Source organism: Schistocerca americana, chromosome 6, assembly GCF_021461395.2.
Source record: "Schistocerca americana isolate TAMUIC-IGC-003095 chromosome 6, iqSchAmer2.1, whole genome shotgun sequence".
Classification (NCBI taxonomy): Eukaryota; Metazoa; Arthropoda; class Insecta; order Orthoptera; family Acrididae; genus Schistocerca; species Schistocerca americana.
The window spans coordinates 259,597,045-259,618,888 of NC_060124.1; the positions used below are offsets into that span (position 1 = coordinate 259,597,045).

At 36.4% G+C, this 21,844-nt stretch overlaps 1 protein-coding gene across 4 annotated transcripts in view; it reads left to right on the forward strand.

Annotated features, from left to right (window-relative positions):
- Positions 1–4,234: 4,234 nt before the first annotated feature.
- Positions 4,235–21,844, forward strand: part of LOC124619414 (minichromosome maintenance domain-containing protein 2-like) — a 284,363-nt gene continuing 266,753 nt past the window's right edge. For all 4 annotated transcript variants that reach the window (XR_006980076.1, XR_006980077.1, XR_006980078.1 and 1 more), the window contains exons 1-4: positions 4,235–4,313; positions 4,394–4,605; positions 9,725–9,971; positions 10,061–10,302. Coding sequence is in view for 1 of the 4 variants with exons in the window: in XM_047145777.1 (XP_047001733.1) it covers positions 4,276–4,313; positions 4,394–4,605; positions 9,725–9,971; positions 10,061–10,302 (739 nt within the window). In the remaining 3 variants the exon portion in view is untranslated. The remainder of the gene's footprint in view (positions 4,314–4,393; positions 4,606–9,724; positions 9,972–10,060; positions 10,303–21,844) is intronic.

Consider the following 21,844-nt stretch of genomic DNA (forward strand, 5'->3'; position numbering starts at 1 on the left):
CGTCTGTGCTTCTGATATTGTTTATATGTTTCCAGATTCCCTGCTTGTCTGAATTCCGTCACCTTAGTCCTGAGTTAAATTATATCTTCCGTAATCCATTTCTTACTGTGACCCTGATTTTTCCGTTAGGCTACTTTGGGGAAGACTACGTGAAACTGATGCATTAGTGTGTTAAGAAATGCATGATAGTTCTGATTTGTACCTTGTGCTTCCATTGTTTAGGGCCGTTGTTCTTTCCTCAATGTTGTTTTGAAAATGTTCATGTTTTGTACATTGATAATCCCAACCTCCCCATGAACCATGGACCTTCCCGTTGGTGGGGAGGCTTGCATGCCTCAGTGATACAGATAGCTCTACCGTAGTGCAATCACAATGGAGGGTATCTGTTGAGAGGTCAGAAAACGTGTGGTTCCTGAAGAGGGGCAGCAGCCTTTCCAGTAGTTGCAGGGGCAACAGTCTGGATGATTGACTGATCTGGCCTTGTAACACTAACCAAAATGGCCTTGCTGTGCTGGTACTGCAAACGGCTGAAAGCAAGGGGAAACTACAGCCGTAATTTTTCCCGAGGGCATGCGGCTTTACTGTATGGTTAAATGATGATGGCATCCTCGTGGGTAAAATATTCCGGAGGTAAAATAGTCCCCCATTTGGATCTCCGGGTGGGGCTACTCAAGAGGACGTCATTATCCGGAATAAAGAAAACTGGCCTTCTATGGATCGGAGCATAGAATGTCAGATCCCTTAATTGGGCAGCTAGGTTATAAAATTTAAAAATGGGAATGGATAGGTTAAAGTTAGATATAGTGGGAATTAGTGAAGTTCGGTGGCAGGAGGAACAAGACTTTTGGTCAGGTGAATACAGGGTTATAAATACAAAATCAAATAGGGTTAATGCAGGAGTAGGTTTAAATAAATGAATAAAAAAATAGGAGTACAGATAAGCTACTATAAACAGCATAGTGAACGCATTATTGTGGCCAAGATAGACATAAAGCCCATGCCTCCTACGGTAGTACAAGTTTATATGCCAACTAGCTCTGCAGATGATGAAGAAATCGATGAAATGTATGATGAGATAAAAGAAATTGTTCAGGTAGTGAAGGGAAACAAAAATTTTATAATCATGGGTGACTGGAATTCGACAGTAGGAAAAGGGAGAGAAGGAAACATAGTAGGTGAATATGGATTGGGGGTAAGAAATCAAAGAGGAAGCTGTCTGGTAGAATTTTGCACAAAGCATAACTTAATCATAGCTAACACTTGGTCGAAGAATTATAAAAGAAGGTTGAATACAGGAAAGAAACCTGGAGATACTAGAGGGTCTCAGATAGATTATATAATGGTAAGACAGAGATTTTGGAACCAGGTTTTAAATTGTAAGACATTTCCAGGGGCAGATGTGGACTCTGACCGCAATCTATTGGTTATGAACTGTAGATTAAAACTGAAGACACTGCGAAAAGGTGGGAATTTGAGGAGATGGAATCTGGATAAACTGATAGAACCAGGGGTTGTAGAGAGCTTCAGGGAGAGCATTAGGAACGAAGAACGGGGGAAAGAAATACAGTAGAAGAAGAATGGGTAGCTTTGAGAGATGAAATAGTGAAGGTAGCAGATTATAAAGTAGGTAAAAAGACGAGGGCTACTAGAAAGAGTATATAGAGGGTCTAAACAAGGGCGATGTTCTTGAGGACAATATTATGGAAATGGAAGAGAATGTAGATGAAGGTGAAATAGGAGATATGATCCTGCATGAAGAGTTTGACAGAGCACTGATAGACCTAAAACGAAACAAGGCCCCAGGAGTAGACAACATTCCATTAGAACTATTGACAACCGTGGGAGAGCCAGACCTAACAAAACTCTACCATCTAGTGAGCAAGATGTATGAGACAGGCGAAGTACCCTCAGACTTCAAGAAGAATATAATAATTCGAATCCCAAAGAAAGCAGGTGTTGACAGATGTGAAAATTACGGAACTATCAGTTTAATAAACCGCGGCTGCAAAATACAAACACGTATTCTTTACAGACGAATGGAAAAACTGGTAGAAGCCGACCTCGGGGAAGATCAGTTTGGATTCCATAGAAATGTTGGAACACCTGAGGCAATACTGACCATACGAGTTATCTTAGAAAATAGATTAAGGAAAGGCAAACCTACATTTCTAGCATTTGTAGACTTAGAGAAAGCTTTTGACAATGTTGACTGGAATACTCGCTTTCAAATTCTGAAGTTGGCAGGGGAGCGAAAGGCTGTTTACAATCTGTACAGAAACCAGATGGCAGTTATAAGAGTCGAGGGACATGAAAGGGAAGCAGTGGTTGGGAAGGGAATGAGACAGGGTTCTAGCCTATCCCTGATGTTATTTCAATCTGTATATTGTTCAAGCAGTAAAGGAAACACAAGAAAAATTCGGAGTAGGAATTAAAATCCATGGAGAAGAAATAAAAACTTTGAGGTTTGCTGATGACATTGTAATTCTGTCAGAGACAGTAAAGGACCTAGAAGAGCAGCTGAATTGAATGGACAGTGTCTTTAAAGGAGGACATAAGATGAACATCAACAAAAGCAAAACGAGGATAATGGAATGTAGTCGAATTAAATCGGGTGATGCTGAGGGAATTAGATTAGGAAATGAGACACTTAAAGTAGTAAAGGAGTTTTGCTATTTGGGGAGCAAAATAACTGAGGATGGTCAAAGTAGAGAGGATATAAAATGTAGACTGGCAATGGCAAGGAAAGCGTATCTGAAGAAAAGAAATTTGTTAACATCGAGTATAGATTTAAGTGTCAGGAAATTGTTTCTGAAAGTATTTGTATGGAGTGTAGCCATGTATGGAAGTGAAACATGGACGATAAATAGTTTAGACGAGAAGAGAATAGAAGCTTTCGAAATGTGGTGCTACAGAAGAATGCTGAAGATTAGATGGGTAGATCACATAACTAATGAGGAGGTATTGAGTAGAATGGGGAGAAGAGGAGTTTGTGGCACATCTTGACTAGAAGAAGGGATCGGTTGGTAGGACATGTTCTGAGGCGTCAAGGGATCACCAATTTAGTATTGGAGGGTAGCGTGGAGGGTAAAAATCGTAGAGGGAGATCAAGAGATGGATACACTAAACAGATTCAGAAGGATGTAGGTTGCAGTAGGTACTGGGAGATGAAGGAGCTTGCACAGGATAGAGTAGCATGGAGAGCTGCATCAAACAAGAGTCAGGACTGAATACCACAACAACAACAATCCCTAATTCTTTCTTATCTCGAAATTTTTTTTTGTTTTTGAGCTCCTATGTATGTGAATGTGAATTACATGATGGTCTGACTATGATCAGTCACTCTTTTAGGTACATCTACTATTGTTTTCATATTACACTGTAATAATGACTATTTCAATTTTTGTTTTGGTTTTGATTCTTCACCTACAGCTATGATATAGTCTCCACATATTACAACAGTTTTCATTTTAATCTTAATCATTTTTCTATATTTTTTTTCAGAAATGTTGTAATATTACCACTTGGGAACCTGTTTACATAGATAATTCTGAGCTCTTCACTCACTACGCCAGTAATCTAATAATATTTTTCAATGTAAGTTGGAATGTTTACTTATTTACAGTATTCAGTATCTTGTACATTTTCAATTTTCTTCTTGTATATAGCTACACCACCATCTTTATATTTTGATCTACAGAAATAGTTAATCAAATCATAGTCTCCAATTAACCATAAAACACATTACTAACTAACTATGCAACCTAACGGCTGCGTTTCGAGCCATTCTAGTATGTTTTCGTTCGCGAATTTTGATTTAACCCGTCTTCAGCTGTTTCAATGTCAAAAACATTGTCACCAATAACAATTATAAAATTTCTAGAGCTATATGAGAAACGTGATGCTTACGATATCAGAAAAGTGAATCTTATAAAGATCGATACATGAGAGACGAAGTATTTATTTTTACTGTAGAAAATATGCGGGAATTCGTCCCTGGACTTGATATAGCTACTACGGTACAAAATACAAACCAAGAAACATTAGAAATGCTTACACTAACGAACACAGGAAAGTATTGAAATCGCTAAAGACTGGTGTGTCTGCAGATGTTAACCCTTTTCGTTGCATGTGGAAGTGCTACGTTAGTATATACTTTGTAGTCGATATTCAGTAGTTTGGTGTTAAAATTCTAAGAACTTTGGATTAAATGGCGCTTGTTTCAAATGTTCCACTGTAATTGCAGAATAATCTGTATCGTACTGAAGAACTGGGAGAATGTTCGTTGCGTGGTTGCAATATGAATTCGGACTGAGGTGATTTTATTAGGTAATTGATGTACTTTCCATTTAAAGATATTTACTAATATTTGCAGATATTTTTGTTTTACTTGCAGACCAGCAGATATTCTCGAAAGTGGACTAGACCTGACAACGGTTGGAATTAGGTTGCAGGAAGACTTCCTTCTATATTTGGAGAAGAGTAATTATTTGGAGAAACTGAAAGAATATTATGCCAAACAAATCAATGATTCACTAAAGAACAGCATTTTACAACCCGTAAACGTCTATTTACCAATTGATATGGAAGATCTGTTGAGTGTATCAGGTTAGTAGCATTCCCCGCGCCATCTTTACAAGGGTGATATTTCGCCGTATTTCTGAGAACTTAGAAATTCACGATAAACGCTATGTTGTGGAACATGTCAGCATAATAAACACAGTACGTTAACATACAACTACCAGCTGAGTGGCGGAGCGGTTCTAGGCGCTTCAGTCTGGAACCGCGCGACCGCTACGGTCGCAGGTTCGAATCCTGCCTCGGGCATGGATGTGTGTGATGTCCTTATGTTAGTTAGGTTTAAGTAGTTCAAAGTTCTAGGGGACTGATGACCTCAGATGTTGAGCCCCATAGTGCTCAGAGCCATTTGAGCATATAACTAAGAAAAAGGAAAATTAAAATTTATGCCACTACATGCTCACCTTTTGCATATGTTATTTCATTAAAAACCGTTATAATTATATCTTCTCACGTATTCCTCTATGGTACTGGTATAGAGGAATTGTTAAGGAGAAACATATAGAACGTACATTTGAGAAAACTCCTTCTGTCTGCAAGAGATATTGTTTCTGTGGGTGAATTGCTAACGATTTTTAAAGCTGTAAGTTGCACTCATTTGTGTGTCAATTTAGATTCATTAAAAGGTGATGCAGACGAGTTTTCTTTCTAGTGCCCTGCATGTGGAAATCTCTGTTACTCTCAAACTTAGCAGGGTTGTGCATAACAAATTTCATAAATGGGTAACACTGCTGTGAGGCTGCGTTTAATATCTCCAGGGGCCTAAATAGACACTTTATTTCGGATGGGGACATGAGATTAATATTTAGTTCACTAAAGAGCCTTTGCATTACTTCATTGTCTGCTTTGTTTTCTCTTTGGAATTATTTGCATCAAGTATCTCACCTCTATTTTAAAAGTAATTATAAAAATGTATGCTACACATGAATGGGTCAAGAGAAATGTTTGATAAGAGCTGTTGTCTTTTGCCAGTGATGTAATGTTCGTGGCTAGTGTAATGTCACCTTTGGTGCATATATTCACAATTTTATTATTAGTTGGTGACACCAACGAGTTTGAAAGAAAAAAATAAAATAAAATAAAACTAGTTATATGGACACTCTAATCTGTAGCTTAGCCCGAGGCATAGGTTAGGTTGAAAGGTAGCAACCTGGTTGTGAGCTGGTGAAGCCAACGAATGTCATAGTAAAAAAAAAGACCTCTTTGTGGTGACTGACTGGTCTGTGGCTTTGCCCAATGTATTGGTTAGGTTGGAGGGTGATAGTGTGCTTGTGAGTTAGCGAAGCCAATAAACATGATACTCAAAGAACCTGGTTGTGGCAACAGACTGATCTGTGTCTTAGCCTGTTTGAAAAAAATCGCCAATAGTATCACATTATAGTCATCATATTGTTTATGGCATTTGTTACATGTTTCCCATGTCACTGCTCAAAGCTGATGACTGGTATCAAACATTCCGCTATATCCCACATGAACAGCCTTTTACAGTGCTCTCATTCTTTGCAGCAGAAATAATGTCATCTTCCGTGGCTTCTTCCCCTGTTTCTTTTTAGCAATATTCCATATTGATTTTATTTTATTATCTAATTTGTCGGTTTCAGACAAGATGTCCATTGTACACTTTGAATATTTTTTATGACTCGTGCTATTGTTTCAGTGCTGTTTACTGTAAGAAATACTTTGGGATCATTACATGTTCTGGCCTTTTCATTGTGAAGAGGCTCCTATCCTGTAGTGATCCAATGTTTCTTGAATGTCAGCACACTGGACTCGCATTCAAGAGGACAATGGTTCAATCCTGCGTCCGGCCATCCTGTTTTAGGTTTTCCATGATTTTCCTAAATCGCTCCAGGCAAATGCCAGGATGGTTCCTTTGGAAGGGCACAGTCGACTTTCTTCCCCGTCATTTCCTGATCTGATGAGACCGACGACCTCACTGTTAGGTCTCTTCCCCCAAACAATCCAATCCACTCCACTCTTGAATGTCCTGCCATTGTTACATACAATTATATTTTTAGGAGAACTGCTTTCAAAAACTGATACAAAATCATGAATAACAATGTTTAATTTATTTATTTATTTATTTATTGTCCCCTGAATCAGTACTGTACATGGCATGCACATGGTGATGCTCAAACATACATTTGATGTTGGACAGTATGATTATTTGCTGGCATGAAGTAATATGCCAAAAGTTTACACAAACATTAGTTTACATACATATTTTCTGAGAAGTTATGAACACACAAATTTATGAACACACAAATTACATACTCAGTTACACATTTGTATTTTAGTGCTGTATTCCTCTCACACATATACACAACAATACCTGGTTGGATATTCTTTATGCACTTAATTTGCTTAGTAGCAGATGATATAGATGCAAGATTTTTGCACAAACTTGCATTAATGTTTTACTCCTTACAAAATTCTTTGCGGCAATTTGTTTCATGTTTCTTTCCACCCATGTGGAGCAGAAATTCACTTGCACTGTAGAAACAATGATAAAGTAGAAGTGATTTTAGTTTTTTTTTTTTTATTATTAAATACATTTGGGGACTTACTGTTTTTTTATTTCTGATGGCAGGCTATTGTATATTTTAATGCCTTTGTTGAAGGGAGAGTTTTTAAAGGCAGAGGTGTGCATTTCTTTAACATGGAGTTTCATTTTCTGTTTAGTACCATAGTCATGGGCATTTATATTTTTATTAAATTTTGTAATATTACTTTTTACAAATTTGCATAGTTCTAGTATATATAGGCTGCCAAGGGGTAGGATGAGCAACTTTTGGAAGAGAGGTCTGCAGCTATCAGTTGGCTTTGCATTATTCATTATTCTTTTAGCTCTCTTTTGGGTGAGGAGAATGTTTGGGTTATGTGTAGTCTCCTCAGAATATAATACCATACCGCATTACACTGTGGAATTGTGCATAGTAGGCTGTGTGAACAGTTTCTGGGCTTGTGCAGTATGCGAGGATTCACAGGGCATAGCACACTTGGTTTAGCTTACTATTAGTTTTATTAATGTGTGTTTGCCATTTTAGATTATCCTGACTCCATAGGCCTAGAAATCTTGTTTCTGTATTTGGGGCTATTTGGGAACTGTGTAATTTCATATCAGGCATAATTTTATTTGATCTTAGGTGGACGTTTTGGTAAGTGGTTTCCTTTATGTTAACTATGAGCTTGTTTTTCTCAAACCAAATCACCAAATTCATCAGAATTTCCATTTATGGCCTCTTGGAGTTCATGTTCATTTTTGCTTGTTTTGAGGATACTGGTATCAGCTGCGAAGAGTGTACTGGTGGTGGCATTGATTTTTGACGGTAGGTCGTTTATGTACGCAAGGAAGAACACTGGTCCAAGAATATACCCTTGAGGCACACCTTGTGTAATATTGCAATAGTCAGAGTAGTAAGTTTTGATATGCCCTTGATTGTTATGTTTTATTGACACTTTTTGTTCCCTATTTGTCAGGTATGAGCTGAACCAGTTTAGTAGGGTTCCTCTGATGCCATATGACTCCAGTTTGTTGAGGAGAATCTTGTGGTCTATGACATCAAATGCCTTGGAGAAATCTAGGAAGATCCCAACTGCTTTTTGTTTTTTGGCTATAGCATCTAGGGTGGAGTGTAAATATTCATATATGGCGGTTGTCGTGGATTTCTTTTTTATGAAACCGTGCTGGGCATCAGATCTGGTTCTTATCAAGAAAATTTATTAGTCTTTGGTGAACTAATCTCTCCAAAAGTTTACCAAACACAGGTAACAGTGATATGGGTCTGTAATTTTCTGTGTTGAGTTTTTCACCTTTCTTAAAGACTGGGATAACTTTAGCCACTTTCATGCATTTTGGAAATGTACCTGACATCTACGATGAGTTGTACACATTTGAGAGTGGGAGAGCTGTTTTGTTTATGCAGTGTTTGATGATAAAATCTGGGATGTCATCGATTCCAGATGAGAATTTATTCTTGAGGTACTTTGTACTTAGTACAATTTCTTCAGGAGTAGTTTCCCCAGAAGAATATAGATTCTACAGGAGTTGTTATTTTGTTTTGTCTGTTGGGTGTGGGTTTGTTGATGCTTTGTAACAGATTTTTAACAATATTTTCATAGTCATTGTTGAAAATATTTGCAGTTTCTTGTGGATTAGTAACTCTGGTGTTGTGGATCAGGATAGTGTTTTCATGTTTACATGGTTGTGGATTTGTTTCGTTCCTTATGATGTTACACACTGCCCTGGTTTTGATTGAGGATTTTACCTCATAGTTGTCATTTGCTGTTCGCTTTGCTAGTGCTAGGACTTTTTTAAAGGATTTTGACATATTGCTTGATATACCTTTCTTGAGATGGGGTGGGGTTGGTGTTATTTTTTATATACTTCAACAGATCTCTCTTCCTTCTGCAGGAAATCTTTATACCAGTTGTTATCCATGGCTTCTTATTGAGTTCTTTTGATGTGGTGTGTTTGAGTTTAAGAGGAAAGGCAATATTGAAGTGATATAGAAATTTGTTTAGAAAGGATTCCATTTTGTTGTCTGTATCTTCTGCTTCATATAGTTCATTTCATGTTTCTGGGAGTTATTGTGAGGCTCATTGTATACCTCACCCCAGTCAGCATTTTGTAAGGTTCCTTAAACTCTTCAGTAGTTTTGTCATTAATCATCCTCACTAGCAGTATTTTCTAAGAGTATTTTCAAAGTGTACCTGGTACTAATTTATGTAAAGTGACTGTTTATTGGACTCTGACAATTCTTTTGTCACAAGATAGGCAAGTGTCTCATTAATTGCTGCTTGTTGAATGAATACATTTTCTATAAGGTTCTAGTATTATCTTGAGCAGCTTTGGTAGGACAATGTATGACTGATGTCCAATTATTAATGGCTAAAAGCACCTCTGCAACACTTTTCTTTCAGATTATGCCAAGAAATTTACTTTAAAATAGCCACAAATTAATTATCCCTAGCTTCTGAGTGGAAGAGAGGAAAATAATTCAATTTTTTTCATGAAAATTACCTTGGTTACATCAATAGTATGTGCAAAATGTCTTAAAAGTATTCACTGGTGTTCTGAATAATGTCTTGTATTTGGCCAGCACACACTCCTGTTATGTTGTACTGTTAATTAATTTTAATGTTTCAGGTGAACATTTTACAAACTTGCTGTTTCATGAACCACACATTGCTCTTTCTATTGTTCACAAAGTGGTATATACTGCTCTACATTGCATGGAAAATACACATATTGTTTTACCAGGACAAGTAAAAATTGTACTGCGACCCTCAAATATATTGCGTAATGTCTCTTATTGGGACTATAGTGCAGAATATCGTGGAATATCAACATTGCAAGGAGTTGTAATATCACTATCAAAGCCACATAAGTATACGTAAGTATAAGATGTTTCTAGAAAAAAGAATTTAGTGCTTTCTAATTTAATGGTGAGTTTTAATTGAGTAATTTCTTGTCTTGTTTCAGCCAAAGTTTAGTTGTCAGATGCCAGGAAACAAAGTGTATCAATTCAAAAGGTTATCGTATGCCAGGTGCCATAAACACATCATACATTCATTGCAACCTCTGTGGTTCAAAACTAATAGAAGAATTTAGGTGTAGAGAAACAGGAGATCAAGTTCTTGCATTGATGGTCAATCCAGAAGCATATAAATTTAATCAGCAGCATCTGTACAAACGCAGCCAGGCAGTGCTTGTCTGTTTTCAAGGTATTGATTTTTTTCTTGTTAAATTTGGGTATCGTATAATCTTGTAAATATGCTTCAGTTACTCATGTTGGTAATTACAATCTTTATATGAATAACCATAAATATCCTACTGCAAGCATACTGGGAATGAACTTTTGTAGCAAATTGTATGATGTCATAGCTCTGTGTTTCAAGACCCAGGTCTTGTCAACTATATTGACAGTAAGAATGAATAGAGTGTGTTTATACAGGAAAAGACAGGGTGCAATTATATGTAACTACTAAGGAATGGCGAATTTGATAACAACATTTCAGTGATGTTATTGTTTATGATCTTTAGTCTGAAGATACGTTTGCAGCAACTCTCCATGCTATCATATCTCGTGCAAGCTTCTTCATGTCTGTATAACAACTGCAACTTACATCCATTTGAATCTGCTAACTGTAGTCAAAGCTTGGTCTCCCTTTATAATTTTTTGCTCCCCTCACAGCCGTACCTTACCAAATTGATGATTTGCAGTAAAAGTGCACTGATGGTATCAGTGGCTTTTCCATTGTGTGCTGCTGTTGCCAATTGTTTGGCCAGTGAATCACAGAATGTTGACACAATGAATCTTGAGTCAAATGTAGGTAGCTACTGAGATTCTCATTCATAATTTCCTATGGTTCATAAATAAAGTTAGCTGATCTTTTTTTAGGATGGGATTTAACCATGTCTTTGGAACTTTTAGCATAATCAGTAGTAAGGTATGCAAGAATTTTATTGCAGTGACCACTGTATCTTTGATGCTTTGCTACACATGAGTCTATTACAGCAGTTTTATTTTTATGTTGAGATTTGTTGACTTTGCCAACTCACAAGCATTTTAGTACATTCCACTGTAACCTAGTATTTGAGCTATAGTACATGTCAGTCTGTAAGCACCTCTAGTTTTCTTTGTAATAAATCAAGAATTGATGGAATTTCTCTTAACTACAGAGACATATGATATGACCTGATTTTTAGCTATGTTTGAACATCATTTTCATTTGTGATTCTATTTAATTTGTGATTTTGGACATTTATGAAGTTTTCTAGTATTTGGGTGAAACTTTGCAACATATGTATTTTTCTGTTTATGTAACAATAGTTATACATGCTAAATTACTGTACCGTGAAAGTTAGTTTTCGAATAAATAGCAGTAAAAGGGTATAAAGCAGAATATTATCACTTACTCTTATCCTGAAAAGTCATTTTAAAGTTATTCAAGACAAATCTAACAATTTATATTTTTATTGATTTACAATCAGTAGCTTTTTTATTGATTTACAATCGGTAGCTGATTAAGGTATCAGCATAGCATATCAATAACGTTAGAAATATTTACACCTTTTTTTACAATACTGTAATTTCATAAATCTCGAAAAGAATTTACACTTGTAAAATATATCCATTAAATTGAAATGGTGGTAAAGCTTAAAAACGGATGTCATCTAGATACTAATTTGATTTAGGAAAGTTTCTGGAAGCTTCTGAAACAATACACAAAGTATATATCATCCTTCTTTGGTGCCAGATGCGTTACTCATGCTGTAACTGTAATAGCAGAAAGTTCGTGAAGGTCTTGGACATGTTGTGGCTAAGAAGAGAATGTACAATTTTTCAACACATTTGTCGTGTACTAATTTGTGTTTCCATGTGAAAATTGACGGTGTTTGTGACTCTGTGACCATTAATACTGATTGGAAATAAAACATCAAAATCTGGAAACAAGTTGTTACGTTTCAGCCTTATCATTTCCACAAACCAGGACCTAATGAGTTGTATTAAGACTATGCAATTATCATCACCCTCTGGACGCTGGCATGATTTGCAGGTTAATTGAATAATTACTAATACATGTGGAGATTCCTTTATTGAACTTTGTCTAGGTACGCTGTATGTGAAGTGGTTTACACAACTGGAAGCAATGCTATTTAAAATTAATGTTTACAATGTTGAAAATTAAGGGAGGATATTACATTCACATTTGTTAGTTTCTCCACCTCACATCCAAACTATCACAACTGTCACATTCGAACCTAAACTAGGCCTCAGGCTGGTCAGTCTGTCATCACATCTAGTTGTCTTCCATACTATTTGTTAGCTTTGTCAACTCACAACCAAATCATCACATTCCAACATAACTGAGGCCTCAGGCTTTGTTACAGTCGGTGTCTCATTACACCTAGTTTTTTCCAGCCACAAAAGAAATACAAAAATTAGTAGTAAGCAAGCTTAAAATTCAAAAGATTCAGTTAATAACAGTTATTCTGGCACTCTTCATATTGAAAACAATTGTAATCAGTTCATATCTGTTCCCAAAAGAAATCATTAGATTCAGCAGTTCTCATTGGCCACCAAATACTATCATCCAATTGGTTATGAGCAACATCAGTGACCTCCCAACATCAACATGCAGTGCAAGAACCACTGACACCATAAGTGCACTTTAACTCAATTACCTGATTCCTTAGAATGTGTCTTAGCTTACATTACATCAATACTTGATCCATAGATCATGAATATGACATTTTGTAATGAAGTGGAACGTGTCAGCTTAACATACCTTTTCTTTAGACAGTATAATTAATTAATTTTATTTTTATTTATTTTTTTATTTCTTAGAGTTACTACTTCTTAACTAAAAATCATATATTGAGGAGAAGGAGTTGTCATTCAAATTCTTTTAATTTGTTTCAAATGTTGGTTGGCTGTCTGTCAGACTTTAAATGCTATTTGGCAAATGACCGAAGATTTTTGTGACAGCAGAATTCATCCCTTTCTGCGCCAACGTCAGATTTAACCCAGAATAGTGAAGATCATCCTTTCTTCTGATGTTGTAGCCATGCACTTCGCTATTATTTTTGAATTGGGATTGGTTATTCATAACAAATTTCATAAGTGAATATATGTATTGCAAAGGTACTGTCTGCAAAGTGATCTAGGTGGGCTCCAGCTATTATTCTGATTGCACGCTTTTGTGCAATGAATACTTTTTCCATTAATGATGAATTACTCCAAAATATGGTGCCATGTGAAAGCAGTGAATGAAAATAGTCATAGTAGGCTAATTTACTGATACATTTATCACCAAAATTTGCAATTCCCCTAATAGCATAAGTAGCTGAACCTAATCATTTCTGCAGATCGTTGACATGTTTCTTCCAATTCAATTTCTCATCAGTGCACACACACAGAAATTTTCAGTATTCTATCTTAGCAACAGACTTCTGTTCAAAGTCTATATTTATCAGTGGTGTTGTGCTATTTACTGTATAGAATTGTTTGTACTGTGTTTTCTCAAAATTTAGTGAAAGTCCATTTGCAGAGAACTACCCAATACTTTTCTGAAAGACATTATTTACAATTTAGTCAGTTGATTCTTGTTTTTTGGGTGTTGTTACTTTACTTGTATCATCAGCAAAACGAACTAGCTTTGCATCTTCATGAATATAGAGTGGCAAGTCATTAATATATATTAAGAACAATAAGGGATGAGAAACTGAACCCTGTGGGACGCCATTCTTGATACCTCCCCAGTTAGGAGATGATGAGTTTTGCAGATTATCTGTACTGTTAATTTCAACCTTCTGCATTCTCCCAGTTAAATATTAATGAAACCACTTCTGCACTGTTCTCCTCATACCACAATAGTTAAGTTTGTTTAGAAGAATTTCATGACTCACACAGTCAAAAGCCTTAGAGGTCACAAAATATCCCAATGGATGTTCAATTATTCAGAGCATTAAATATTTGATCAGTGAAAGCAAATATAGCATTTTTTGTTGAAAAGCTTTCCTGAAAACCAAACACGTTTTGTTAATACTCCATTTTTCCAGTTATGTGATGTTACTCTTGAATACATTACTTTCTCAAAATTTTTGGATAAAGCTGTCAGAAATGAGATTGGGCAGTAGTTGTTAGCATCAGACCTATCCCCCTTTTTATGTAATGGTTTAACAATAGCATATTTCAGTCTGTCTGGAAAATACCCTACTTCAATGAGCAACTACATATGTGCCTGAGAATCCTAAATACAGTCTTCTGTGCTCTCAGTTGCCCTGTTTCCCTTTTAACAACATTCCAAATTGTTTTAATTTTATTATTAGAGGTGCTACTCTCAGACGTAATACGCATACTTCTGGACTTTTTAGTAACTTTTCTTAATACAGTGCAGTAGTTTCACTGTTTCTGGATCATTACTCCGTCTAGCTATAAGATACACTTCCCTTTTGTGTTTACAAGATGTTTTTATCCCTTTAGTAAGCCATGCTTTTTAGATGGTTTCTTACAATTATATTTCACTGTTTTCTTAGGGTAACTGTTTTCAAATATACTCACTAAGATATCATGAAATAGGTTAAGTTTTAAACTAGCATCAGGATCCCTGTACACCTCATCCGAGTCTTAACTGTTGCAAGCTTTCCCTAAAATCTGCCATTGTTAATTGAATGTCTGTTTTGAATTACTGTATGGAGCTATGTCACATACTGTAACTAGCTGTGCATCATGATCAGACAAACCATTCTTAACAGGAAAAGTTTTTATTTGACTAAATATATCTTGGTGCTGCTTTTCTGTACCATCCGAGTAGGAAAATCAATAACTGACATCAAATTGAGAGAACGAAGTAATACGTTCCATCAGACTCTTTCAGAGAATCTACACTGAAATCCCCACAAACAGTAATTTAGTTCCCTTTGTCGGACAGCACAATAAAGAATTCAAGTTTTTCAAAAATAGCTGATTATTTCCCAATGGGGACCTATACACAGCTATAATTATAAAAGTACCATTATTTTATTTAAGCTCGCATGCACATGGTTCTATGTTTTGTTCTACACAAAAAAAATATTTTCTAAATTTTTCACACTATGACTAATTTTAAAATATATGGTAGCTCCTCCTTTCTCTGTAGTGTCTCTACTAATGTATGCTGAAAGCTTATATCCACCTACATTTAACTTTTCCATATCTGTGACTATATTATGTTCAGACAGGCAAGTACATCTATTCCCCCCTCAGTTTCTATATCTTCTAAATAAACGAGAAGCTCACCTACTTTATTTTTTAATTCTCTGATATTCTGATGCAATGTACTAACTTTATTTTTCACTGTGCTTTTATGAGAAACTTGTGACATACTAACATTATTTTTCACAGTACTTTTATCAGAATCTTGCGATATTTTAACATCTCCAGTGCCAGCCTGTCTGAGCTCCATTAAGCTTAATTTCATTCACTGTTGAATCACTGGACACTAGTCTTAGCTTAAAAAAGAGGTACTTCCATGAGTTTCAGTGCCACCTGCCCTCCTTAAGGATTTTGCTATCCTCCCCTGCCAATTTACCCTTCCCTTTCCTATTGAGATACAGGCCATGTCTTGTGAAGTCCCACCTGCCAAAACTGTCAACAGAAACCAAACCTATGCCTGACAAAGTAGCCACCCGAAGCAGCTGATCTAGCTCCATATTGACTCTTCTGACAGAGCTGTTCAGTTGGTGCTGATCATACCATATGAAAGCAGGGACCAAGCCAAGATTTGTATGGTTAGTTGCAGATGCTATTTTTACTCCAATCAGATTATGTCATGAATATTAATTTCACCCAGTTTTATTCAGTACCTCTGCATTATTTATTTGATGTACTCATCTAATCTTCCATGTTTTTCTCAGCACCACATTCCAAAAGCTTTTGTTGTCTCTTTGTCTAAACTTGTAATTGCCCATGTTTCAGTTTTGTACAAAGCTACACCCCAGACAAATAGGCCCTACCTTCAAGAAAGATTTCATATCATTTACGCTTATGTTCAGTGTTAAAAATGTCTCTCTTTCAGTAATGTTACTCTTGCTATTTTCAGTCTGCATTTTTTATAGTCTCTACTTAAGCCATTGTCAAAAATGTTGCTATCCAAATAGTAAACTCCTCTACTACTTTTAGTGTCTCATTTTCTTATTTAATTATTTCAGCATGGTCTTTCAATTCAGCTACACTCCATCACCCTTGTTTTACTTTTGCTGATATTCAGTTTATAACTTATTTTCAAGACACTATCCATTGTATTCAACTGTTCTTCCAAGTCCTTTACTGTCAGTCATAGAATTACGATGTCATCGGCAAATTACAAAGTTTTATTTCTTTGCCTCAAACTTTAATTCCTTTTCCTAAATTTCTCAATGGTTTTGTTTACTGCTTGCACAGTGTACAGATTGAATAACACCAGAATATTTTACAAACCTGTCTCATTCCCTTATCAACAACGACTTCCCTCTCATATCTTTTGACTCTGTCTATTTGCAGTCTGGGTCTGTACAAGATTTTAATAACCTTTTGCTCCCAGTATTTTATCCTTGGTATGTTCAGAATTTTAAAGAGTCTTTTCCAGTGAACATTGTCACAATATTCCACTAAAACTACAGATACTGTAATGTCAGTTTGCCTTTCTTCAACCTGATTTCTAAGATGATTCATAGGTCTGCATTGTTTCCCCTTTTCTCCAGAACTTAAATGGGTCTTCCCTGAGGTCAGCTAACATTAGTGTTTTCATTCTTTTATAAATAATTTGTGTCAGTATTTTTCAACAATGACTTATTAAATTGACAGTTCTGTAATTATCGTATCTGTCAATACTTTTCTTTTTTGAAATTAAAGTAATTAGATTCATCTTGCAGTCTGATGGTATTTCACAAGCATCATACACAGTGTCCAACAAAGGACTCCATAATTTTAAAATTAAATGTCAGGAAAATAAAGACTGATAGAATAATGCAACAAACAGTATGTTTATTGTGAAAGCTAAAAGTATTTCATACTTACTTTTGGAAATAGTAGTTACAAAAGCTACTAACATGTGGCACTGTACACTGTGCAGCTCATATCAGCATCATGAATAAACTTGTTCTCTGCAAGCTTTCTTTGCTTTCACATCACATTCTTTTAAAAATGTCCACTGCTTGGAGTGGAGATGAATTTGCAGTGAAATTTGCTGTCCCATCTTGTAGCATTTCAAAGGAAATGGGTTCAGTTGCTGCACAGATAAACTATTCAATCTAGTCCAGTTTGGTGGGATAGTTTCGTTACATTGTGTCCTTCAGTGTGTGACAGAAAGTAACCACAAATAATCAGATTGGTCAATTAATGCCTATATGGTAAATTTGGGATAATTCAACAAAATTACTTTATTCCCAAAGTATTCATCAAGAAAGTGAAACAATATTTTGGTGTGATATAATTCGTGCGCATATTGGATGAAACACCCATTGTCTGGGCACTCCTCCAATGCTTCCTGTGTTTGACAGTTGTTTCAAAATAGCAAGTTTCACATTCACCTGTTATAGATTCTTGCATGAAAATGTGGTTGGTAATGCCTCTGTTGCATACTGCAGTCCAAACTGGAGCTTGGAAGGATGCAGTGGTTTTGCTTCACACAAATGGATATTTTTGGAACCACAAAATGATCAGATTTGCCTGTTCACAAATCCACTGGGGGGAAAGTATTATTCTTCTGTCAAGCAGATGCAGCCAATATCTAAACCTGCATTATCAGTTATTGTGAGAATCTGGTTGACATAGACGGTGTGGATGTCATCTGGTGACAGAATTTTGAAAGGAAACGTGTGTAGATTGATTCTCAGTATTTTATGCATGCTGGAATGCCTCAAATCAGTCTCTTCTGCAATTCTTTGGACCTATTTCCTCAGATGTTGTTGAATATGTGAAGAAAACATGACAACATTTTCAGGAGTTAACTAGAGTTGGCCTGGAGTCAACATTACCCACTAAATCATCAGTCATGTAGCCTGTCTATTAGAATTTGGCAAGGAACTCGCAAATGCTTGTCACATTTGGGCCTTTTGGAAGATTAAATTGTGTTTTAAAACTGTGTCTTGTTGGTGTAATATTGTGTTCTTCTAACCTGTGATATTTCAGTAGCAGAAACACATTTTCAATGGAGTACATGATTTTAATCTCTTCTTGTGGTACAGCAACCTTCTTTCACATCTAAGCAGTGGGATTGACTACTCATGGCTTAATGACACTGGTATTTAGGCATCACAGATTTTGATTACATCACCATCTGTTACCAGTTTTTGTAACTACTACTTGAGAACTTCTGTGTAAAATTCTTACAGATTTCACAGTAAACAACCATTTGTTGCATTCGTCTACTGATTTTTGTTTTCACAATATTTAATTTGAAAACCAGGGAGTTCTTTGTTGGATGCCTTGTTTCTTGCGCATGAGGTGGAATAATTTTGTCATGGCTGGATCTCCCAAGGACCTCAGTTGTTCTGTAGGAATGTCATCTACTCCACGTGCCTTGCTTTGACTTACATCATTCAGTGCTTTGTCAAATTCTTCTGACAGTATCACATGTCCTGCCCCATTTTCATATACTTCCTATTCCCTTCCTGGACTAGTGTCTTCAAGTTCATTTCCCCAGTATAGCCCATCTATATTTTCCTTCCAGCTTTCTGCTTTCTCTTCTTTAGTTAGGGCCAGTTTGTTCATAAAGATGTTACTCTTTCATCCAGCATTCTCTTTCATTCTTCTGTAGGTTGTATTTAAGTATGTACCGGTATGTATGTATGTATGTATGTATGTATGTATGTATGTATGTATATATATATGTCTAAAAACAAAGATGATGTGACTTACGAAACGAAAGCGCTGGCAGGTCGATAGGCACCCAAAAAAACACAAACATACCACAAAATTCAAGCTTTCGCAACAAACTGTTGCCTCATCAGGAAAGAGGGAAGGAGAGGGAAAGACGAAAGGATGTGGGTTTTAAGGGAGAGGGTAAGGAGTCATTCCAATCCCGGGAGCGGAAAGACTTACCTTAGGGGGAAAAAAGTACGGGTATACACTCGCGCGCACACACACACATATCCATCCACACATATACAGACACAAGCTTGTGTCCATACACTAGGTCCCATCGCACATCTGTTGGCAACCTTCTCTTTAAAGCATCTGTGTGAGCCCATCAAAGGGTTTACTCAAATGTACAAGTTTCTTCAATTGATTTTTACAAAACTGTTTCATAGTCCCCTGTGTTTCTCTATAATTTGGTCCATTCAGGAACTCGCTCTTTATCCTGGCTTGTTCAGTTTCAGACCAGAATCGTTGTAAGAACTCAATTTCAAATTCTGCATAAGGCATGACCATAGAAAAATTTTTATTGGCCCATGACAAAGATTCCCCATCCAAAAATTTTTTAACAAACTTAATTTTGAAACTTTCGCTCATATTGGGCAAAAAATTGTCTCTGCAACTCTGCAGAAAGTCAACAGGATGCAAACTACTCTCATTAGAAAAGTTTTTAACTGGAATATTGGATAATAAGGTACATGTCTTCATAGAAAAATTTTTGTTAGCTACATCATTGCTAAACATTTCAAACTTCTGGTTTAACTCTGATACTGTACTTTTTAATTCACTAACGTTTGTCTTAGTTTCAATCTCGTGGAGTTTTACTGTGTTACTGACTGTTTCCACTTTATCATTCAGAACATTTAGTTTTGAATCTACTCTACTTTCAAGATCTACCACCATAGCTTTTACATTTACACAAACTGTATCTATTTGACTATTAACATTAACAAAACACTTTGCATTTTTCTCTCTGTCTGTGACAAGTTCATTTTTTACAGACTGAATTTTGTTACTCAGACTAGATTTTACTTCTCCAACTTTAGTTTCTACTGCCAAAATCTTTGATTCTGCCCTGATAAGTTTCTTGTCTATCTTTGATATATTGTTGCGAAGTTTATTACCCCAAAGTAAGACATTATCAATTTTTTTGTTCATAGCTCCCTCTAGACGCGACACTTTCTGATTTATGACCTGAAAACTGTCCACAACCGTCTGATTCATGTTTTGCAATTGTTCATTAGCTTGTAAGCGGGCTGCAACTGTGTGATTTAAACCTAACGATTGTTCGATCATTTGTAACAGCGATTTAATGTCCGACATCTCACGTTCTGATGAATTAAGACTTTGATCTCCTTCTTTGACTGACTCATCTTCCAATTTTATCGGCATGTCTATGTCCCCAAAGACTAATAAATTTTCACAATCCTGCTCTGATTCAGCACCTCTTGCCTCCTTCACAATGGCCATTTTCGTAAAATTTCACACACAAATTAATAAAAGGAATAAACAGCACTACACAGATGTACTTATCTTTTCAGTCTGGGTCCTCACTCGTGTAGTCAGTCCACTTTACTGTTTCGTTTCGTCTCCCTTGACTTCCATGAATAGCACTTCTTTGTATCACGCGGTCATTAGACTTTTGCAAAACAAATTTCGTCAGTCCAGCAGATATCAATGTCTTAATCCCGGTCGAGCCCCCAGTTGTCATGAACCCTCTCTACTGTGCTGGAAAAATTATCTCCAAACGGACTCCGTTATGGTGTGGCTAATGGCTGTATAGTACTTTAGTAGAGCTGGCCTTGATGTCTCCTTTGTTGATGCTGCTGAGTCTGTGTTGTCCATGTGGCTTCTCGTTGTCTAGGCGATGATTCCTTTGCTGCTCTGGGTTCAAGAAAAGGTGCTGGTTTTTTTAATTATCACTGGACTATTGAAATCATGACGCAGTATTCCATGGTTTATTTGTAACAAAAACACATATTTATTGCCGAAACTAGATAAACAACTACACTCAACCGCGGCCAACACTCAAGTGGCCGAAAACCTGTTATAGACCAAAGATCATGGTCATAAGCTACAAAGAACATACAATTCCAATATCGATAATTGATCGCAACACCTAACTTAGAATTATATTAAGCGAAAATTTTTTTTTTAACACAACTTTAGTGTATAATATAGCAAAATTTGTCAGTTCCATTACATTGTCTACAGTGTCAAAGATGCTCTGTATACAATAGCTACATAAGCTCAAATAGACACTTAAAGGCCAACGTGATAGCCAACCTGACATAGTGGGCTCAAACATAGGAATCATACTTTTGATGCCAAGCTGAGGGAGTTCCCCACACTCATGCCAAGGAGTAACTGCCTGTCATCTTGGCTGCATCACAACTTCCAGCAAGGGCCACTGTGCCACATGACCTTTAAGGCAGCTGGATGACGCCTGTGGGGAGAGTTCTTGATCGGAGTAAATGGCATCAGGGCAGGCATTTCACACATGAAATTCATCAAACTAAACCAACATAATCACCATACTAATCCAGCTGTCTCCATAGATATAGATATTTCAGTGCAGACAGCTATGGTCCAACAGTTTCCCTTAGCCTAACTATCCATGGGAAGAGAGACAAGCTAGAAGACAGGAAACAAAACAATTTATTCAATACCTGGTGTGTACTAGAACAGATGGAGATACTTTTGTGGGGATGAAAAATTTTTTGGAACAATTAGAAGATAAACTCAGAGAAGTAGATGGATTGAAGAAAATTCGAAATTGGTCACTACTGATTAAAACCTCCTTTGCTTCACAATTTTAAGTACTTCAGACATGTAAAACACTAGGTGGCATACCATGTAACTCCAGATAAAACTCTGAATATGAT